We start from the raw sequence: 15,094 nt of genomic DNA, 5'->3' as shown, positions 1-15,094 counted from the left end.
CCCAGGGAAGGATTTCTGCACAATATCTAATGTAAACCTACTCTTGAAAGTTCAATACTTTTGTACCATTTGATTGTCATTTAATAACGCAAAGTAACAGCAGGGTGGTATATATTTTAAATTATATTATAGTGTTAGTAGGTTCAGCACGTGGGGCTGTGTGTGTGTCCCTGTGTGTGTGTGTCCTGTGTGTGCGTGTCCCTGTCTGTGTGTCCCTCTGTGTGTGTCCCTGTCTGTGTGTCCTGTCCGTGTGTCCCTGCTGTCCAGGCTGGGGTGTGACCATCCCCCAGCAGGACCCCGAGGCAGGAGCCCTCCCCAGGGGTGTCACCACACCCGGCCGTGCTGCAGGTGACCCTTGAGCCGGGGTTGAAGTCTCTGGTGAATGATTAACCCCGGAATGGCTTTAGTTAAACACCTTGATTTCTGCACAGCTCGCTGCCGGGGCAGCATCTTCGTTAAGCCTTTCCATTTTGCCCCCTTCATTAAGACTTCCCAATTCAGCCCCTTCATTAAGGTCTCCTATTTTGACCCCATATGTTCCCACGACTGGAAATGATAAACACGCCCATGCAAATAAGTAAAATCAGATTATATATTAATAGTGTCTAAAAAATACATGGGAATGTACTAAGTTTAGTACCCCATACCAATACCTTGTCTCCCAAAATGAAATTTAATCAAAGTTTTTACTGATTTGGAACCCTGAAAATTGGGAGGTTTTTCCCTCTCTCACCTATGCTGCTTTATTTTTTATTTTATCTGGATAAGACTCATAGTTTATTAGGGTTTTGAGTTGAAAGTTGAGTTGAAATTGAGTTGAAAGCAATTTCTGCAAATACTGAAAGCTATTCTGCTATTATATTAGCTCAGAGTATAATTTCCCTGCCTTACCTCTTCCTTAGGAAGTGGTCATTTGCCTTTTAGTGTGTCTGACTCGGTAGGTGAGAGGTGTGTATGAAATGTCAGCGTGGCTGTGGCTGCTGCAGGAGCCCTGCAGTCCCTCCTGGTGGTGTTTTACCAGCGGGGCTGTCTGGCAGCTCTCCACACGGTTAGTAAATACTGCCCTTATCTGATACAGCCAGCCTGGGAAGATATGCCTGCAGCCCGGATTAGATTGCTGGCTACTGCTTTATTAATCAATGTAATCATTTATTTTTAGTTTTCTAAGTCATATCATCTGTTTTCTTTCTCATATTACATTTTCTGTGGTGCTGGTACAGAAAATGAGCCCTGTTTAAAAATTAAAGGTGACTGAAAAGTTTCAGTGGAATATGTTTGGCACTGTCATGGTTTCCCTGGCAGCTGATGAATGTTTCCTTAAAAATGCTTTTGTCAGAAATTTGAGAGGTAGAAAGAGTTTTATTTTTGTATCTAAATTAGCTGTCTTCATAACTATACATAGAAAGATATTTCCATCTTTTTCTGGTTATAATAATTTTAATGAAGCAAAGTTCTCAAGCTATATATTCCTTGTATAAACTCATAGCTCTCAGCCTATACTTCAGTGTTTAATCTGAGATACTTAGTCTTAGAAAAGGAGCTGCTGGGCCTGAGCCTTTAGAGAAAATAAAGCATCCTGGAGTAGCCAGACAATGATTGCTGCTTGTAGAAGGGTTTTGCTTGGTTTTGAGGTAAGTGTTGGGTTTTTTAATCGGGTTTTTTTGCATATGACAGTCTAAAAGTAGAGAAACAAATTTCTTTCTCCAAATGTATCAGTAAGCTGGGGAGGGAAGAAAAAAAAAACCAGAAGAAGACAGTAATACGTGTATCACATGAAAGGAAGCAAAGCTTTGAGGTCAGAATTACTTGTCTGATGGTTAGACAGGAAAGCTGTGAGAGAGCAGAGAACCAAGGAAGGCTCTGAAGCCTGAGGTTCTCCTCTGGTCCCTGGGCTCCTTCTGAGGTCTCCTGGGGCACAGCCCTGGCAGGGCCGGCACAGCAGGGTGGATGTGGGTCTCAGCTCCGTGCCCCTGTGCCTGCAGCGCCAGTGCCGAGCCTGCCCCTGCACCCTCCAGAGCTGTTCCTAGAGGTCTGTGCACTTGAGGAAGGCAGGCCTGGCCTGCTGGGCAGAAAGCAGCATCAGCTGTAATTAAAGATGCGTGTTCCTGCGGACATCAGATAGGTGGCACCGGCTTGAGTTACATCCTGCCACGGCTCCGATGCTGAGGGCTCCTTGTGCAACCAGAGGGCTTTATTAAAGCTGGCTGCTCTTTAAAAGAAGGCACATTAATTGGAGAGGCCGTGGCTGGTGAGCAGGGTGCAGTCCCTGGGTGAGCCCTGCTGCAGCTGACAGACGCTGTGGGGGCTGGCAGGGCCGTGGAGGAGACGTGCTGCAGCATTCCACGGATACTTGCTGAGTGCAGAGGAGCGATGTGACAGATTCGAGTTCTTGTCCAAGTTCTGGAGAGAAGCATTCTTCCCTTTGGGAAGAGAGGGGCCTTTTTCTTCCCTTTTTCCTCAAGTTTGACTCATTCTCTTCCATTCCTGCTGCCAGCCTTTCCTACTGAGGGCTTTGCACCACCCTTGTTTTGGTCTTACTCTGCTGTCCTCGTCCCACTGCTCTTCCAGCACGTTGAAGGTGGTGCTGTGTCATGTCTGGGGCTTTCTCCTCTGCCCTGAGACACAGCTCAGCTTCTCCCCAGCCCAGACACTGGTTTTGGGGGGTCTACACATCCCTTAGGTCTTTGCCTGCCTGTGCTGTCTCATTTTTTCCCCCTAACGCAAGTAATTTTCACTTCTCTCTGCCTTCTGGTTCCGTTTTTGTCAAAGTGAGAACTTCATTGACACATTTATTCTGGTTTGACTTTGATCCCTCTGTATTTGAGTGGGAGGATCCTGCTTCTTGTCTTTTGATGGCCTCAATCCCTAAAAGAAAAAGGAAACACAATGGCCAAGTCCTTTGGATCACGTCAAAGGTCATTTCTCAGGTGCTCTCTGGGGATGGGACATATGGTCCTGTGCAAAAGCAGGGCTCCCAGGTGTTGGAATGTCTTCATTTGGGATGGAATTTTAAGGTTTGCGTGAGCGTGTTGGAGCTGTGGGTTTTTTTAAATGTGTGACCAAATCTGGTCAGACTTCCTTGAGGAGAGGAAAAGGAATTTTCCATGCAAAAGCTGTCCCACATACAAATGTTAAGCCCACATCAGGGAACGTGGATGGTCTGGAGAGTTTCCAAGGAGAGGCACCAAAACCTTAAATAAAAGTGTCATTTTTCTAGCTTCATCTGGAGAGTGGCTGGAACCCTGGTGAACAGGATTTTCTGTGAAAATCAGTTTCAAGTGAAGCAGGCAGTATAGAAATAGTATTTTAGGAGTTTCAAATTCAGTTGGAAATCAGAGAATTGCTGGGGTTGGAAGGGAGCTCTGGAGATCATCAGTCCAACCCCTGCCCAGGCAGGGTCACCAGAGCAGGGGACACAGGAGCGTGTCCAGGTGGGTTTGGGATGTGTGCAGAGAGGGAGGCTCCATGACCTGGGCTCCATGGGCAGCTCTCCCAGTCTCTGCCACCCTCCATGGAGGGGAGTTCCTCCTCACATGGATGAACTCAACAATCTGAGCCCTCCCGAGCTGTGGGGCAGTGCCGTGCTTGGGGCTGCAGCTCTGCAGGAGCAGCCCCTGAGCTCTGGCCCAGCACTGCTGGGTCAGCCCTGAGGATTGAGAGCAGCTCCAGGGTGATTAGGATGGATTGTTGTTCTCGGAGGGATTTGGGTTTTTTCTTAACAAAGTAACCCTTCGTTTGTAGCTGGGCTGGGTGTTTACATGCAGATCCTGAAAGGAGGAATATTTCTCACTCTTCTCCTAAACTGCTGGTGTGGAATGATTGTTACTGTGGATATTTGTTACTATATGGCCCAGTTTGCACAGCTTCTTGCATAACAGTATCCCAGTAGAAAAGCGCTGGTGGTGCTGGGAAGGGAGCCCTTGTGCAGACTGCAGGGAATGTGGCAGTAATGGAAACAATATGGAGTAAGAACGCGTTTTAAGAGTCAATTTTAAAGGCTGGGATAATTGTGCAAGAAACTTGGCTTCAGAAGCGTGTAAGGGAAGGAATCCTGATGCAGCCAAATAGGCTGTGAAAAGTCCATACAGCTCTCCTTGGGTTTTACAGGAGTCCTGGTTTAACTGTTTCAGGTGTGCTCTGTGTGCAGAGCTGTCCCACCGAGGGTGGGGACAAGCTGTTCCTGGCAGGTACGAGCCCTGTGTTTGCCTCTGTCCCAATTAAAGGTGTTTTTCTGCTTTGTTTCAGCCCTGGAATGAGGTCAGATGTAAGCTCTTCTCCATCCACAGCCTCAGCAACCACGGGACCACCTCCCAAGCTCTGCCTGGTGTGCTCTGACGAGGCCTCCGGGTGCCACTACGGTGTCCTGACGTGTGGCAGCTGCAAAGTGTTCTTCAAAAGGGCAGTGGAAGGTAGGACCTACCTGGATCAGTTTGTTACTTATAAATATAAAATCCCCATGCGTATCATCCATTTTCAAAGCCAGCATCCATGGTGTTGCTAGAACCCTGCTGAACATCCCATCCATGAGATCACTGATCGTGTAATAGTAAATCACATTGATAATGGTGCATTATCCAAAGCATGGATTCCATTCACATTGATAAATGCTCCCATTCACTCTGTGTAAAAGAATTTATTGTTGCCTTGGCTTTTGTCTCTTTCATTTTCTCTCACTGTTGTTTTTGTTTATTCGTCCCGTTTTTATACAGATATTTGTCTTTGTGCAATAGATTTGTAAAGTTTGTGATTTTTCAATGTAAGGTTAGTTGGTGTAGAAAACTTACATGGAACTCAGTAAATCGGTTTTGTGTGAGTTTATTGTAGTTTTACAGTTCTTCCTGTAAACAATGCTGGTTGAATTGCATCCATGTCCCTGGGTGTTACTTGCAGGGACACTGGGTACCAGGGACGTGTGTGGGATTGGATCACTGGGATTTCTCTCTAGTCGTGATTAGAGAAAATCATTCGGGAAAACAGAGATGATGGAAAACAATGTGAATAAGGACTGTGTGATTTTTGGGTGGGTCAGTAGCCATTCTCTAAGGGACTGTGTTGTACCTCAAGATCTGACTGTGGTTCAGGATCACATGCAGAAGAGCTGGAGCATATTCCCAGTGTTTCTGGGAAGATGGTGACTCCTCAGGTCTGAAGAACATTGTTCTTAGTTCTGCCCCTCGGGCTTTCCTGTCTTGTGCCTTCCTCGAGCAGCCCTCTCTGAACCAGGCTCTTTCTGCTGACATTTGTGCAAGCTGGGGTCACTGGAGGAGAGGAAGGCTGTTTGACAGAGACAAGCCACCATTCAGTCCTCAGCAGCAGCACTTTCCCCAATTCCTGCCTCACTGGGTGCTCTGGGGGCTCCGTGGAAGGGCAGAGCCTCTCGGAGGGATCAGGAAAGTCAAGTTCATGTCATGGTTTCTGCTGGTCACAGAGGGATGCTGGCTCTGTGGGAGCTGAAGTGCAGCAGGGCAGTATCAGCTCAAGTGCAAAGCAAATAATCATCCGTGCCTTTGATTAAAACATGGTCACCAGAGATCCCTCAGAAGACAGTTTATGAGGCAGCTGGACGTGTGCCACAGCCGTGGGTTTGCCTGTTCTCCAGCTTAAATAAATCACAAAAGTATTGATACAGGAAGGAATCACCCCAGTGATGCCTTTTGCTTTTGACACACCATAAATCAGCTGTCTTGATACTGAAAATGTAAGCTGGCTTGTGGCAATCAGTTCCTCAGGGCTCACCTCTGCTTCCACTTTGATTGTGCCACAAGTTATCCCACTTTTCACAGAATCCCAGAATCATTAAGGTCAGAAAAGACCTCCAAGATCATCAGGTCCAGCCGCTGATGGATCCCCATGTCCATGGGCCATGGCACCGAGGACCGAGCACCCCAAGCCCTTCCATTGGATGTCATGGATGTTTGCAGGACTGCTTCCAGGATCTGTTAGTCCTAGTCTTCATGTTAAGGAACAAATAATTTGGTTTTGTCTTTTATAGGCATTTTTCTTATTGGGAACACATGTAAAAAGAATTTGTTTCTGCAATATCCTTTTTATTAGTGGCTGCCAGGCACCTGTTAGCATTCAGATCAAGCTGACTCTGCACACTCATTATCCGGCCTTTAGCCAAAGCCCTTTTTTCCACCTTTGCCTCCAGGCCTGTGTACTATGACAGAAATAGTCACAGAAACTGGAAGTGTCGGTGACTAGAAAATCAATATAAGTACATTTTTTCATCAGAGAGTAGAAGCAGAGAAGAGAAAAGGTGAAGGTGGGACAGCAGCTGTCGATTGCTGTGCAGTTCTTCAGGCAGACAGGCCTTAGGAGCCCAGGCTGGCCAGAGATGGCTTTTTCTAGTTCTGACTTCATGGTGTTTCCGAGCCCTCGTGACTGAGTTTCCCCAGCCCCAGCCCTGCTCAGCTCCCAGCACTTCACCAGCCTGGATCCTCCCTGCCCCTGCCCACCTCTGCTGGCCTCGCCACAGCTCCTCACACCTCCCTCCCTCCTGCTCTCCTCCAGATTGCCCTTGTTCACCAGCAGCTTTCATTCCATCCTCCCAAGTCCTGTGTCTGCAATTCCCAGCCTCTTTCTAGGCTGCTGTGCTCCAATGGGCACAGAGCTGGTGGCGTCACAGTGCGTCAGAGCCGTGGTGCCAGCAGGGGCTGTGGGCAGCTCCAGGTGGGGATGGGGATGATGGGGATGGGATTGTCCAGCCTCTCAAAAATGCCCCTGTGTGCCCCAGGTTCCCCTGAAGCACCTGCCTTGGCTCCCTCCTGGTTTTAGCAGAGTGTTTGTGGAGTATCTGTTTGAGCAGCAAACGGAACCGAAGCGCGTTCCTTTGGCCGCTGGCACATCCCTGGGCAGCAGCTGGACATGGAGCACCAGCTCCCCTTCATTTTCCCCAAAAATGGTCATGTGGCCTTTGATGTCACATAATGTAAAGAAATAGTGCAGCTTGGTCCTAGGAAAGGCAAGAATAGGTGAGCAGTAAATACCAGACACCAAGCGTTGGCAGAGAGGCAGCTCTTTGTTAGGAATAAAACAGGGCAGCTCAGGAGAACCCTCACCTGAAGTGTGTGCACTGCTGTGTGGAGCTCATCAAACAGCTGGAGGGACACGGAGCTGCTGCCTGCTCCACTGCAGTGCTGGCACGTGGCCATCAGCCCATGTTCCACACGTGTGTCTGCTCCACTGCAGTGCTGGCACGTGGCCATCAGCCCATGTTCCATGTGTGTGTCTGCTCCACTGCAGTGCTGGCACGTGGCCATCAGCCCATGTTCCATGTGTGTGTCTGCTCCACTGCAGTGCTGGCACGTGGCCATCAGCCCATGTTCCACACGTGTGTCTGCTCCACTGCAGTGCTGGCACGTGGCCATCAGCCCATGTTCCATGTGTGTGTCTGCTCCACTGCAGTGCTGGCACGTGGCCATCAGCCCATGTTCCGTGTGTGTGTCTGCTCCACTGCAGTGCTGGCACGTGGCCATCAGCCCATGTTCCATGTGTGTGTCTGCTCCACTGCAGTGCTGGCACGTGGCCATCAGCCCATGTTCCACACGTGTGTCTGCCCCACTGCAGTGCTGGCACGTGGCCATCAGCCCATGTTCCATGTGTGTGTCTGCTCCACTGCAGTGCTGGCACGTGGCCATCAGCCCATGTTCCACACGTGTGTCTGCTCCACTGCAGTGCTGGCACGTGGCCATCAGCCCATGTTCCGTGTGTGTCTGCCCCACTGCAGTGCTGGCACGTGGCCATCAGCCCATGTTCCACACGTGTGTCCGTGTGTCAGGGTGCCAATGGCAACCAGAACGGGGAGTCGAGGATCTGCAGTCTGGGTTAATTAAACACAAAGCTGGCACAGGGGTCAGGAGGGCTCCTCTTCCCCGAGTGGAAGAGGTGGGGGGGTCATTCAGTAAAACATTCCTTGGAATATCAACTTGAGACACTTCACAGGAGAAGTTTGGCCAAAGCCATAGGAATGAACTCTGCATGCCCATAATTTTCACAGCTGACTTGTAAGAAATTCCTTCTCCAAGCTGTTTTCCTGTGAGAAAACTCTTGGACTCTGTTGTTAACAACTCAGTTTTGGAAAATCTATTTGTTTCCCACAATATTGTACTTTCAGTACTTTGCAATACAGTGTAAAAGCCCAGGCTGCAGCTTTCTGCCCTCTGGAAAAACAAGCTCGTTGGCCTCTATTTAGGAGAAGAGTCTATTCTTTGGTAATACCTTTCCCTAAATAAGTTACAGTCAGACATTCATTCACATAACTCATATGATTAAGAAGAGATACTTCTGTTGCCCTGCTCTAAACAGCTAGGAAATAGTTATTTTAATTTATGTACATGTCGTGTTTTCTGGACCAGTTTAGCTCTAAATCTGTGAATCCATGAAAGTGTCAGAGAATGAGCTTTGTCTGGGTCAGGCTGTAAGCTGCAGGAAGGTTTCATGACTGCCCAGCTGGTGAAGCTGTGTCTGTGCTCTGTGGAAATGTTTACAGGTGTTTTCTCAGAACGTGTTTGTGCACATTATTTATGTCTCTTGTCAGACTATTCAGAGAAATGGGAAACGTGCTGTAGAAGGCTGCTTTGGTAAATCCAAGGGGAAATAGTTTTAAAAATAGAGGTTGCCTGGTGTTAACAAATAGAAAATAATATTTCTACCCAAATGTGTTGGTTTTGAGGTGCAAACATGGGGAATGGCTTTGGCTGTGTGAGGTCAGGAGCGTAGTGGTGATTTTGTAGGACACAGTGCAGCGAGTGAGGGTTCTCTGTGCTCCTGCTGTCCCTGAGGGGAGGCCTGAGGGGTCTGCCTGGAGAGCTGATGTCTGTCTGTCTGTCTGTCTGTGCCCAGGGCAGCACAACTACCTGTGTGCGGGCAGGAACGACTGCATCATCGACAAGATCCGCAGGAAGAACTGCCCCGCGTGCCGCTACCGCAAGTGTCTGCAGGCGGGCATGAACCTGGAAGGTAATTCATTAAAAATAAAATAAAATTACAACATTAAAAGAATTTATAATTAAATATTAATTTAATTAATAAAAAACCATGTAGTAATAATGCAGCTGCTGGGGGCAGCAGGCTGAGCAGCAGCTCAGTCTGTGTGCACCTCGTGGGCTTCAGCAGGGTCTGTGCTGAAGCCTCTCCTGTCTGTGCTCTCCTGTGTGTGCTCTGTGTGGCCAGCACAAGTGAGTCGTGCACACAAACAAGGCTTGTTTTTCATTCCTCTCTGCACACACGTCCCAGGGCTTTTTCGTGGGATGTGAGGCAGCAGAACTCCTGGAGAGCACCTGGAGGGAGGTGCAAGGCCTGTGGGAGGGTGTGCCTGGCACTGAGACCGTGGAGGGCAGGGATGGGAGTGGGGATTGCATCTTCCAGCTGAAGGAAATTAAAGTACTTTGTTCATACTGTGGATACTTCTTAAATATCTGTCAAAGTTTCTCTAGAAAACGTAGGTTAAATTTAATGTACCACCACATCGTTGTTCTCTGCTGAGTCCTGAGTGACTCGTGAGAATCTGAAGGCCACATCAACCAGAGATTTAGCAGCAGTTGTAAAATGGCATAAAACACTTTTATTAGTGTCAGCTTCATTTTATGTTTGCTATTTTTCCCTGAGCAGCAGAGATTAACACAGCACTTACTAGTGCAGTTATCCTGGTGGTACTTGTATAATCAAAATTGTCAGATAAAATAAAAATGTCAGGGATGTATTTGTCAGCTCCAAGGATGAACAGAATTTCATTTCAGTCAGTGATAATCTCCTTGGTGAGGTGTGAGTGATAAGTTAAGGAGATCAGTGAGGCACAGGCTGGTGTCTGTGGTAGCACGTCCTTCCTCTCCTGCCCCAGCAGGACACAGCAGCACTTTCCTTCCTCTCCTGCCCCAGCAGGACACAGCAGCACTTTCCTGGGCTGCAGGGCTGGAGCTGCCCTTCCAGAAACATCCCTGCCCAGGGAGGGTGGGCTGCTGCTGCTCCCTTTGCTGAGCTGTTGTGATCTGTGTGCAGGAGGGGAGGCTGCAGCCCAACCCTGCAGCCGCGGGTTCTGAGATGATCCCCTGAAGGACATGGGAGGGCAGGGAGTGTCTCCAGGAGCTCCATTTAGGTTTTGGACATTCCCAGTGGGCTGCACCTCATTCTTCAGAGGTCAGGGCAGGACAGGCCACTTGCCTGCTCTGCTGGCCTTGGGGACAGGTCACTGCCCTGCCGGTGTGCCTGGGAGCAAGGACATGAAGCAGCAGAGCCTGAAGGCAGCTTGAGTAATGCCAAACCCCACAGTTTGGGTTTGAGGTGGAAAAGAATGCATTTTGGTGAAGGTTGATTTCTATTTTTTCTCTTCAGAGTTGTTTTCAAAATACATCTGTGATATTCATGTATTTATCTGTGTGAAAAAGTGCTCTCATAGTGAGGAGTAGTTCTTCAACAGGCAGGTTTAGTACTCCCATTGTAAGCTTTTCCCTCCTGCATCCTTTCAGTGGACACCAGCATTGCTGTCTGTGGCTGTAGGACACAGAATCAGAATTGTGGAAAGCTTTGGGAAGATCCTCAGAGCTGATGCATCCCCCCCTCCCCAGCCCTGTGCAGCCTGGCCCTTCCTGCAGCACAGAAAACGCACTGGGGTGACGTGGGGCTCTTGTCACTTCTCCACGCGTAGGTTGGAGCCCTTCCAGCCTGGTTTGTCTGGATTTTGGCACGGAGAATCCTAGAGAATAGTGAGGTTTGGGAGGATGGATTTTGTTACATAAGTTGTTGGAGAAGGGTGGGGAGAGGGAAGCTTTTATGGCTGGGAGGGAAGAACAATCTAGAAACTCAGCAGCACAAAATGGAAGAACCCAGGTAGTGTGAAAGGGTGAAAAACACCCTGAAAACAAGGATTTTTGGGACAGATGGAGAAGTGGTCATGCAGAAAAGCAAACTGGGAGGCAGCATAAAGTGCAGAAGAGACTAAAATCCAGTTTCTTTTATCTTACCTATTTTAGGGTCACAGTTCAGGAATGACTGTTCTTTAATAGAGAATTACATTTGCATGTTTTTTAGACAGTAATTTCTTTTTGAAAAGTCCCCAGCTGCATCCTCAGTGCACCAACAGTGGTTAAGGCAAAGCAGTGAGTGGCCAGAGGAGATCCCAGGAGCCTGCCCCATTCTGGGTCTCTCTCAAAAACTGCAGTTTCCAGTGCCAACAGTGGATTTCACTGTTAGGTATTGAGTAGAAAACGAATTTATTTTAAAATTAATGAATTCATTCATTTATTCTATCATGCAATATTTTAATTGACCTGTTCATGTCCTGAGTTAAAAGTGGCCCTTTTTAGTCACTTGATAATTTTCTGTTAGTCTTTTTTACCATAAAATCATTAAGGTTGGAAAAGACGTGAGGTGCATCAGTCACCCCTTTCACCCTGCATAGCATCCTTTTCTGGAACTTTCTTTTTTCTGTTGCGTGTTTTTGGGGCGTAGGGGACTGAAAAAACATCAAACTATCAAGCTGCAGGTACCAGAGATTTACACAGCACAATGATGATATTTTGTTCTCCAGCCTTTATTTCCTTGAGTTCTCATTTCCGCTCCCACCGTTAATTGGTGTTCCTTGGCACCCTTTCTCTCTGTGATGTGCTGGAAGAAAAGATTTATTGTTAGCTTTTATGCCTGTAAAAAAAAGTCTCATAAATTTTTTTGGCTTTTCATGCCGCATTTTACAGTTAAACTTGGCAATTAATTAGTTTCTTTCTGCAGTCTTCACTTGGAATTTATTTCAGTTTTTTGAGGAATCTTTAGTTCTCTCTAATTCTTTGCCCTGCTCTGCCTGCAGTGGGCAGGTCCTGGTGCCCGGGGGTGGCAGCTCCCTCGCCCACCTGGCTCAGGTGCTGGGGCCATCTGCCCCAGGCAGGCAGGAGGAAGCCTCTGCAGCCTGGTGGACTGCAGGAGGTTGGGGCTGGGGGTTTTGTTTGGAACAGAAAACCTTGGATGCTTTTCTCTCCATGCTGAGTTTATCTGTGGGGGTTATCTCCTGTAACGTGCCTTAAGGAGCTGGCTTTAAATTAGTGGTCTTTTTATTATTTGAAAATTAATTGCAAAGAAATGCATTATCTCAACCTTCTTTTTCTTTTTTTTTTTTTTTTTTTTTGTGAGATAGAGCTATATATCTAAGTCAGGACAGGTAACAGCCTAATAAAAATTCTTACATAATTGTCTTATCAGATCTGTTTATTTTGATTATAATTTTATCAGGCTTTCTGGGCTGGAAATACTCCATCCAGGTGTCTGCAGGAAGCTGAAGGCATGTGCTTCTAAATTTAAGTCAAAGCAGTTCATTTGCTCTTCAGAACACGGATAATGGGGCAGAAAATGCCAGAATATGAAAGGATTTTGAAGCAGCCATTTCAAAATCGAGACGAGAATAACAAGAAGCTCTTTGCTCCAAGGAAACAACTGTTGCTATTCCCTCATGGCAGGCTTGGCACATGTGGCCAGCCTACAAAACTTTGGGAAAATGCAATTTCTGCAAGGCCTGTAGAGGATTCCTTGTCTCTGGCAGTTGTTTTCCACAGGCTCTGTTGCAGCCAGAGGGAGAAGCGGCTCCAGGAGGGGTTTGTGTGCTGGCACTGTGGGCTTGGTGCAGTTTGTGTGCTCAGGGATCCTGGACAGGTCAGGAGGAGCCTGGAATGCATGGCCACGTTACGTGATGCTTTTATGGGCTACAGATTTATCTGGGAAGTTCCAGAGCAGCAATCAATTAATTAGCAGAGGCAGCCAGGGAGGGAGCTGGGCTCGTTTGGTCTGCGTGTACCAGCGAGTTCCGTGTGGCCGCCTGCATCCAGGGGAGCCACAGCCAAGCAGGAGACTCCATTAGGGACAAGATGCTAATAAAAGTGTTGCTCCAACTTTTTGTAGTTTACAGTCAACATCTCTGTGTGATGTTTTATTTATTTGGCGAGTGAGTTTTATGGTTTAATTACGCAGCAGTGATTTATACGCAAGAGAGCTGGCAAGAGAAAAAGCTCCTCCTGCCCAGCATTTTAAAAAAACCCCCATTTTCCCTGGCTTGAGAGATCCAGTAACTTCTTACCCATTAAATATATTTTTTTCCTTTCTTTTGCCTAGTTTCTATGCTTGGTAGGAACTTCCTAAGATTCCTTTTAAAGGAACTTTTAAAGCATGCAATGCTGCAGATATTTCCAGTGGTGGCACTGAGCCGTGCATTGTAGGGTCAGCCTGATATTTTAGGGTCAGCCTTGTAAGGGACCTGCAGACATCACTGAACATTTTGAAGCACCGGCACAAACGTGACTTTTATTAAAATGTGAAGGGTTTCTTTCACCGGGGTTTGTTTGGAATGAACGCGACGCTCGTGGCTGTGCCGTGCAGGTTTCACAGCCGGCTGTGCGGGGAGCAGAGCGCCGCTCCTCTGCCGTGTTGGTCTCTGGTGCTCATTCCCGTGGCCTCACCTGTGTCTTCCCCACCCCTTGCAGCCCGCAAGACGAAGAAGAAGATCAAGGGGCTGCAGCAGGGCGCGGCGGGCGCGCGCGAGGCTCCCGAGGCCGCCGGCAGCAAGAGCATGGTGCCCGCCACGCTGCCGCAGCTGACGCCCACCCTGGTGTCCCTGCTCGAGGTGATCGAGCCCGAGGTGCTCTACTCGGGCTACGACAGCTCCCTGCCCGACTCCAGCTGGAGGATCCTCTCCACGCTCAACATGCTGGGCGGCCGCCAGGTGGTGGCTGCGGTCAAGTGGGCGAAGGCGATCCCAGGTAAGGCACTGGCAACGGGGGGCGCTGCCCGTGGGTGCCCTGCTGAACCCAAACCCACCTTGCTTTGCCTTCAGAGCTCTGCAGGGGAAGTGTGGGTGGTGTCAGGGCTTGTTTGTGGCTCAAGTACTTCCAGAGCAGAAAAAATTGCAGATGCAAATATTTGTTTACCACAGTGAGGTCATTTCACCTGAGCACTTTGACCACTGAGTATTAATTTAAATGAGTATTTGTTGTGTAAGTACCACAGAGAGCTGTGTGTATTAGCTCTATCTCCATCTCAGATTCACAGAATGCCAGAATGGTTTGGGTTGGAGGGGACCCTAAAGCTCATCCAGTGCCACCCCTGCCATGGCAGGGCCACCTCCCACTGTCCCAGGCTGCTCCAGCCCCAGTGTCCAACCCAGCCTTGGGCACTGCCAGGGATGCAGGGGCAGCCACAGCTGCTCTGGGCAGTAAACAGTTATTTCTTGAATATTTTAGCAGTGAGGTTCTCACTGTGCTGGCTCGCTGGGTCTGTGTTCGTGGATGGAGCGTTCCTGGCTCCCCCTCACTGGCCAGCTCCAGGGTGGAAGTGGAGGTGTTGTTTTCTCTCCAGCTCTGCTCAAGCTGACTCTTACCTGGGCAGAGAGGGAAGTTTGCTGCCATTTTGTCCCCCACGTAAAGACATGGTGAGACACTCAAGAAGTGATGTGAGATCTCAGCCTTGGATGTGACACATGGCATTTGTCTTGTAGAGGCCGGGGCCAAGGGGAGCTGGAGATGTTTGTTCCCACAGAACAAAGCCAGTGTTCACCTCCCTCTCTCCCGTCAGGGCTGTTCACTACCTGTTCTCAAAAACCCTGGCAAAAACACCTCCATGACGCATAGGTTGCCCAAAAATAACATCACAGAACAGGTCTGCCAAAAAAAAAAAAAGAAAAAAGCCTGATAATGAGATTTATGAGTCATAACTGTTTCTTTGAGCAGGGGAAATAAATTAACAGTGGGAAAGAAAGGCTGGAAAACTCAAATACATCTGTGTCCAGCAGAAATGTGACTGGAGAGATTTGTGTGGGGTCTGGTTGACAAGGTGGAGCAGGTTGGACGGGTTGGACTCGGTGATCTTGGGGGACTTTTCCAACCTCAGTGATTCTGGCATTCTGTGTCAGGGCTGTTTGCACTGGGCACTTGTGCTGAATTAGCTCAGCCTGCTCTAGGAGAGGCTCACATGCACACACTTCCTTCTGGGACAGGTTTTTGGGAGACCATCTGGTATTCCCAGATCCAGATTTAGATTCCATTTTATAAAACACTTCTCTGTTCATCATCTCTGCTGAGCAGTTTCTGTAATTAGCCAAACCCTTCAGGTTAGAGCTCAT

General features: G+C 48.3%; 1 protein-coding gene across 1 annotated transcript in view; it reads left to right on the top strand.

Moving 5' to 3' along the window:
- The window catches only part of NR3C1 (nuclear receptor subfamily 3 group C member 1), a 61,574-nt gene that overhangs the window by 31,575 nt on the left and 14,905 nt on the right, over positions 1–15,094 (top strand). Inside the window, exons 3-5 of the mRNA XM_063413122.1 lie at positions 4,246–4,409; positions 8,845–8,961; positions 13,461–13,736. Coding sequence (XP_063269192.1) covers positions 4,246–4,409; positions 8,845–8,961; positions 13,461–13,736 — 557 coding nt within the window. The remainder of the gene's footprint in view (positions 1–4,245; positions 4,410–8,844; positions 8,962–13,460; positions 13,737–15,094) is intronic.

The sequence above is a fragment of the Prinia subflava genome, chromosome 16 (assembly GCF_021018805.1).
Source record: "Prinia subflava isolate CZ2003 ecotype Zambia chromosome 16, Cam_Psub_1.2, whole genome shotgun sequence".
Classification (NCBI taxonomy): domain Eukaryota; kingdom Metazoa; phylum Chordata; class Aves; order Passeriformes; family Cisticolidae; genus Prinia; species Prinia subflava.
This window is presented reverse-complemented; position numbering and strand designations above follow the sequence as displayed.